The sequence below is a fragment of the Triticum aestivum genome, chromosome 3B (assembly GCF_018294505.1).
Source record: "Triticum aestivum cultivar Chinese Spring chromosome 3B, IWGSC CS RefSeq v2.1, whole genome shotgun sequence".
Lineage (NCBI taxonomy): Eukaryota > Viridiplantae > Streptophyta > Magnoliopsida > Poales > Poaceae > Triticum > Triticum aestivum.
In genome coordinates this window covers 821419577-821425960 of record NC_057801.1, presented here as the reverse complement: position 1 = coordinate 821425960, position 6384 = coordinate 821419577, and the positions used below count along the sequence as shown (strand labels likewise).

General features: G+C 53.1%; 1 protein-coding gene across 1 annotated transcript; it reads left to right on the top strand.

Moving 5' to 3' along the window:
- The first annotated feature begins 412 nt into the window (after positions 1-412).
- LOC123068016 (polygalacturonase-like) lies at positions 413-1646 on the top strand. The gene is made up of 4 exons (XM_044490545.1): positions 413-493; positions 682-971; positions 1084-1312; positions 1395-1646. Exons 1-4 carry the CDS (start codon positions 413-415, stop codon positions 1614-1616), a joined length of 822 nt encoding a protein of 273 aa, XP_044346480.1. The 3' UTR covers positions 1617-1646.
- The last annotated feature ends 4738 nt before the right edge of the window (positions 1647-6384 follow it).

Here is a 6384-nt window from a genome sequence, read left to right as displayed (position 1 = left end):
CGCGATGGACGGTGATGGCGGCAGCGCGACGTAGGGTGCTGGATACGGCCCGACGTAGGGCACCTGAACAGGGGCACCATGGGGACCTGAAAACGGCGGCGCAGCATGCGATGGGATCCCGACGTACGGCGGCGGCGCAGCATACGATGGAATCGCGCCGTAGGTGGCGTCGCGCTGCGCAGAGGCGCCATACGGGCGAGCGACAGCCGGATCGCGGGGCAGCTGCTGCATGCGATCGTAGCGATCGTGAGAGTTCGGAACATGCACATGCTGTGTGCGATCATAGCGATCGTGGGAGTTCTGTTCCAGCGATTCACCATGGGCGAGAGACTGCTGGATTGCGGGCGATGGGGGCATGGGCGGGCGTGATCCTGATTCGACCGGACGGGCCTAGGCGAGCGGGGCGGACGCCATGAACGGCGATTCCGTCGCCAGGGTTGACGGAGGCGGCACGGCGGCGGAGGCCGACGCGGCGGCGGCAGAGGAAGCGGAAGCACGGCACGGATCGAACGCGTCGTCTGATACCATATTAGACAAACTAGGGTCTGAACAATACTCGATACCCTAAGCGGGTACGGCTGTTATGTATATATAGGAGAGAACGTACAGGTACAGGTATTGTGTTACAACACGTATATATACAATATACCTGGTCTAAGACATACATACTTATGTTTGCAGACACTTGACATTAGCCAATCCAAGGGCGTGAGCGTGAAGCAGCTGACGCTGCTCGACAGCAAGGAATTCCACATGTCCATCTTCGACTGCAGCGGCGTGACGGTCCAAGGCGTCCGGATCATCGCGCCGTCTAACAGCCCCAACACCGACGGCATCCAGGTCAGCCACTCCCGGCACGTGAGCATCCTCAACACCACCATCGGCACCGGCGACGACTGCATCTCCTTGGGGCCCGGCACCTCGGACATGCTCATCAGGGACATCAAGTGCGGTCCGGGCCACTGCATCAGGTGCCACCTTCAGTTGCCAGTTCATCATACATTATATTTTGTTTGCTTGTGATTTGCGCAGCGTTTGATAGATAGCATTGGTTTTGTGTTTGCGTTGGATGGACGGTGGCAGCATCGGGAGCCTGGGATGGCAGGACGGTGAGGAGGGGGTGAGAAACGTGACCGTGGACAGGGCGGTGCTGAAGGGCACGACCAACGGCCTACGGATCAAGGCGTGGGCGATGCCCAACTCCGGCTTCGTCAAGAACGTCTCCTTCTGGCGGGTCACCATGAACCGCGTGGCCAACCCCATCCTCGTCGACCAGAACTACTGCCCCCGCAAGGGCGACTGCCCGGGCAATGTACGTCTCCTTCCCTACATGCATGCAACTACACGTGATCGATCGACTATATCATGAGCTGTGTTGTTGTGTGTGCCTGCAGAGCTCGAGGGTGCAGATCAGCGACCTGTCGTACACGGACATCAAGGGCTCGTCGGCGACGCCCGTGGCGGTGAAGTTCAACTGCAGCGGCACCAACCCCTGCAGCGGGATCAAGCTCAGGAACATCAGGATGAGGTACCGGCACCAGCGGCCAGCGCAGGCCAAGTGCCAAAACGCCGGCGGGTTCGCGTCCGGAGAGGTCACACCGCCGAGCTGCTTCTGACCATCGGAGTTCTCTTAGCTTGACTGGTTCGTGTACTAGGCAGTTGTGTAATTTCAAAAAAACATGGTCGTGTGATCATTGCTTGGTGGATCACAAAGCGACCCTTACATGTAGCCCAGCCTAGGTGTTTTAGCGGATTTGCTAATTCTCTATTGATTTTTTTTTCGAAACGGAGGCAAAAGATTTGCCTCATCGATTAATTAAGAAGAAAAGAATTGCCCAGTTAATTAATGGAAAACCGGGCGAAAACCAATACATATAGACCACATGCGGACTACTCGCTAAGAAAGAAACCCCTTAACCCCACGGTCAACCCGGCAAACATACATAACGTGCAACAACCACAATCCTTCACACTTCTACGTCGTAAAGAAACACCCAACAAAACCAAGGTTGAAGACAACGAACAACACCAAATCCACGGAGACGAGCCAATCCGAGATGGTGGTCGAAGAGACTGAGAATCATCCATTAAGCAGCCACGAACACCTTATCAAGGGCGTTACTCTTCTTGCCTATGCTCCTAAGAGCCTTCTTCACCTTCTTGATTTTGCGCGTAGAAGATTCCTCCACTAGAAGGCAAGCAATCGTCTTGCCAGACCCAGGGCTAGCTGCCTCCAAGGAGGCAAGCAAGCCGCCAAGCTTCTTCTTGAATACCGCCTCGTCAATACATGCTAGCATATCTTCACGGTCAAAGACGGGCAGGCGGATGGACTTCGGCGCCTCAGAATGAGGTGCCAAAGCACCTACCGCATCAACCTCGGCACCGACAGACGCGACCTTGTCCCTCGCAGACACCGCCATAAGAACATCATCAGCCACGGGTACCACCGACACGATGGACTCTTGCTCCTCCAGTTGCCCACATGGCAGAGGTGAATCCTGTAGTTGCGCCTCAAAATTAGGTGCCAAAGCACCTACCTCATCAACCTCGTCACCCACAGACATCACATGCACCATCTCCTTCGGAAGCACCATTGAAAGAGGTGAAGTGGGCTCGTCACAACGCTCCCGCAGCTCGGGCATAATCTGCAGCACTGGAGTCACAACCTCGTCGATGACTACACTCCTAGAGACAGACAACAACACAGGCCTCGACGACAGACATGAAGTAGCACGAGGGGAGAAATGTCCATAGAGGCTTGCTTCTTCCCCAACTGAAGATCCAGTCTGAAGCTCAGGCAGCGGAGACACAACTGGTACAACCTCAAGTTTGGCAAGGGCGGTCTCCGCCCTCCCTAAAACACTCTCAACTCGCGCAAGGCAGTCAAGAAGCAACTCGGTCTCCTCGGCCAATCCGGGTTGCACAGTCAAGACAGGCTGGAACGGCACATCTGATGTGGTGACTTCACTGGTGGGTGAGACATAATTAAACCAGAATGAACGTCAAGAATTTTGCGTGGTTGTTCTTGTTGATTTTTTTTTGAGATTTTTTATTTGCTTTTTTGAGATGGCAAATCTTCATGTAAAATCCGATGGTTATAACTTGTGAGCGTATTCCTACGCCGTCGAGGAGAGGCCAGGCGGCCAAGGCCTCGTGCTCCACCTCGTGCTCCAGCCCCTGCCGCCTACATAGGCCGACTAACTAATGAACGACATGCTCGATCAGGCAGGCATGCGGTTATATGGAATTATGTTTTTTTGTCGTGCGAAGATATGTACTATGTATCTATCTTTGTGTGCCCTTTTCTTTTCGTAGCACGCAAGTGTTCAATAATTTGTTGAGTCACTATATGCAAACCTGGGAAGACGAACTACCCCTCTTCAGCTTTCTGTGGTGAAGAGGGGTAGCTAGAGACACGCTCCCCAACCACGGCGTCCTCACGCCCCGCGCCCGCCATTGCCTCCGTCACAGATCTCGCCACGCGGGCTCCACGCTATGCCTCCGCGGCGTCGAAGGACGGCGCCGGCGATCGGAGACGCCCCCCCTCCCCTCTCCCCCACCCGTCCCCCCCCCCAAGTTCAGGAAGGCCTTCCAGAGTTGGTGAGATTGATCTCACCGATCCCGCAGGCTGTATCCATGGCGACGGGGAGCCGAAGTTGGGTAGATCGGGCGACAAGGATTCGCGACCCTGTGGCGGCGTGGATCTGGCGGGTTCAGGAGTGGAAGGCGGCAGATTAGGCGGTGGCGGCGGCGAGAGATCCAGTCACGCGAGCCGCGGCGAGGAGCTATGCAGATTCCTGCCGCCGGCGAGCAGAAGAGCACCAGAGGTTGCTGGCGAAGCGAATCTACGACGAGGCTACAATGGTGGAGAGACAGAGGATGCCTACATACCCAAATTCCATGTCGGCGGATTTCGTGAAGTGGGCGAGGTCAGAAGCGAAGTCCGACGATCCTCGCAGAGCGTTGAGATGGGAGAGCATGCTTGGTGTGATCCCTACGGGTGCGCCACTTCAGGGCATCTCGACTTGGCCTCCGCCTTCGCTGGATTGAGCCCTGAGGATGCTGCCACTCCTCCCGGCACGCCCATGGGTTTCAGGAGAGATGCTTCCCCTCCGCTGATGGCGTTCAAATCGCCGATGAGGTGCGGTGGAGGCCGGAGTGCCAATGCCAGGAGGGACCTGCGGGTCAGTGAGAGGAGGACGGCAGACCCCGCTGGTCATGCCCCCATGCCTTTTGCGGGAGAGGTGGTTGCGCCTCTTGAAAAGGTGTCTCCTCCTTTGGCTCGGGTGCTGGAGCCCGAGCGTCGGCAGGCTAGGGTTCATGATCTAGAAATTCTAACCTAGTGTGGATTCGGAAGGACAAATTCGCAACTGGAGAATTCGCGGAAGCTGATTGCCACCCGGTCGGAAGGTCAGATCAATTACCAACTCCAAAACAGTTCTCATTCTCTAGAGATTACTGGGCTAGAAAGTCGGGCAAGATCCCTTTTGCCGTTGTGGTCAAGATGGCTGGAGGAGGTCGAGATGGCAGCAATCAGGGTGGAAGATACGGCTCAGGGAGGGGCCGTAATGGTCACCCTCCTGCTCCATCGCCGTCAGAGCAGGTGGGGGCTACGCCGCCGCCGGTCCCTCAAACGGCACAATCTGCTCCCCCGCTGTCGATCTATGCCAAGCCCCCTTTGTTTCCAGTCGGCTCTGCTCAAGCCATGATGCAACCTGGTGGGCAGGTATATGGATACCAAGGTGGATGGAACCCGCAAATGCAGCAGATACAAATGCCTCAGTGGCCTAATCAACAACAGTTTCCGTTCCAGTACATGCCCCCACGCAGGTATACCCACAGCCCTTCAACCCTTAGATGCAGCGGAATCAGTATGTAGGGAGTGGATCCTCCACTGGGGGCAGTGTGCAGAGCGGTCAGTCAGAGCCTGGAAAGAGCAAAAAGAAGAAAAACCAGAAGAATACGCAAACTGCTGCGCAGACTAGCTCTAACAGTGAGGAGTCTTCTTCTTTCAATATTGATTCGAAGTATATTGGTGCAATTTGCTGTAACTGTGGACAACCTGGTCATTTTTTGGGAATGTGCCACATCCCCAAAGCCTGCTTCATTTGCAAAACTCCTGGACATCACATGGACTCATGCCCTACTTGGTACAAGCCATATCCTGCAGCTATGTACTGGGGAAGTGCCAACAATGGTCTGGGTTTTTTCCACATAGAGGCTAGTGGCAAAGAAGACAATGAATGGCTGAACCTTGGGAATGTGGGTCTAGTTTTAGTTGAAAAATGAGAGATAATTGAATCAGAGCTGGGAGACTGCTTTTCTGAGATGTGGAAGACCAATTGGCCTGGCAGATCAGGAAGTATGATAACAATAAATTCATTGTCAGGTTCCCTCCAAATAAAAAGATCAAGGAGCTAGTAGAATACCATTCCATTAATCTGAAGAAGGAGGGTGTGACTATATCCTTCAGTGATTGGATGGGAGAGATGCCAGCTTATGACTATTTGGAGGAAACTTGGGTGGTGATTGAAGGAATACCACCTAAATGGATCTCTTGGAGTACTATCTCTCAGGTTTCTACTTTACTTGGGGTCCTTGTGAATGTTGACTGGCATACCATCTTCAGGAGCTTCTATGAGAAGGTGAGGATTCAGGTTGCTGTGAGAGATGCTACTAAAATTCCTAGAGATAGAGTGGTGGAGATAAACCATGAGCTATATTTGCTGAAATTCTCTGTGGAAGCTAGGTTAGGAAGTGGGCAATCAGATATACCTCCAGAACCTGATGATAACCCCTCACAGAAAAAACACACTGAAGAGGAGTTTGACACTAGTGAAGATGATTTGCTGGGAGAGGACATGGACACTGGCAATAGAAATCAAGCCACCAAGGACAGATCTAATACTGTTGGACACAGTGGCACTATCCATAAATGCTCCACTCCTGCCCCTGTTGCCAAAGACTCTGGTATGGGCTCCTCCAAGCTATTAGGTGCCCCTATGACCAAAAGCTATTTGGAGGTGGCAAAGAAGAACCAAAATATCAACTTGGGTGACCCACTTCTGGAGAAATTTGAAGCTGCTGCTATTGGAGCTATATCTGAGATTCAGAAGAAAACAAGTACCCAACAGAAATGGGGTCCTATGGTGGCCTCTAGGGTTAGTACCAGGATCAAGAAGGATGACAGGCCTGCTATCCAGAAAGCTCAAGAGTTGAAGCAAATTAAAAACCTGGAAAAACCTATGTTGAGGAAAGGTACTCAAAATTCCTTTGCATGACTTGATAATGATTTTCTAATAAAAACTGCAGAATGTTCAGGGATTAGCCTGGGCAACAGCAGTGATAACATTCAGGAAAATATATGCATTATTAAAAATGTGG

What these genes read in the sequence shown, in the direction of transcription:
- LOC123068016 (XM_044490545.1), top strand. Translation starts at nt 413, where the DNA reads ATGAACGGCGATTCCGTCGCCAGGGTTGACGGAGGCGGCACGGCGGCG. An exon ending in CGGCGGCAGAGGAAGCGGAA is followed by an intron (nt 494 to 681) that starts GCACGGCACGGA and finishes TTATGTTTGCAG; the next exon opens with ACACTTGACATTAGCCAATC. An exon ending in GGTCCGGGCCACTGCATCAG is followed by an intron (nt 972 to 1,083) that starts GTGCCACCTTCA and finishes GGACGGTGGCAG; the next exon opens with CATCGGGAGCCTGGGATGGC.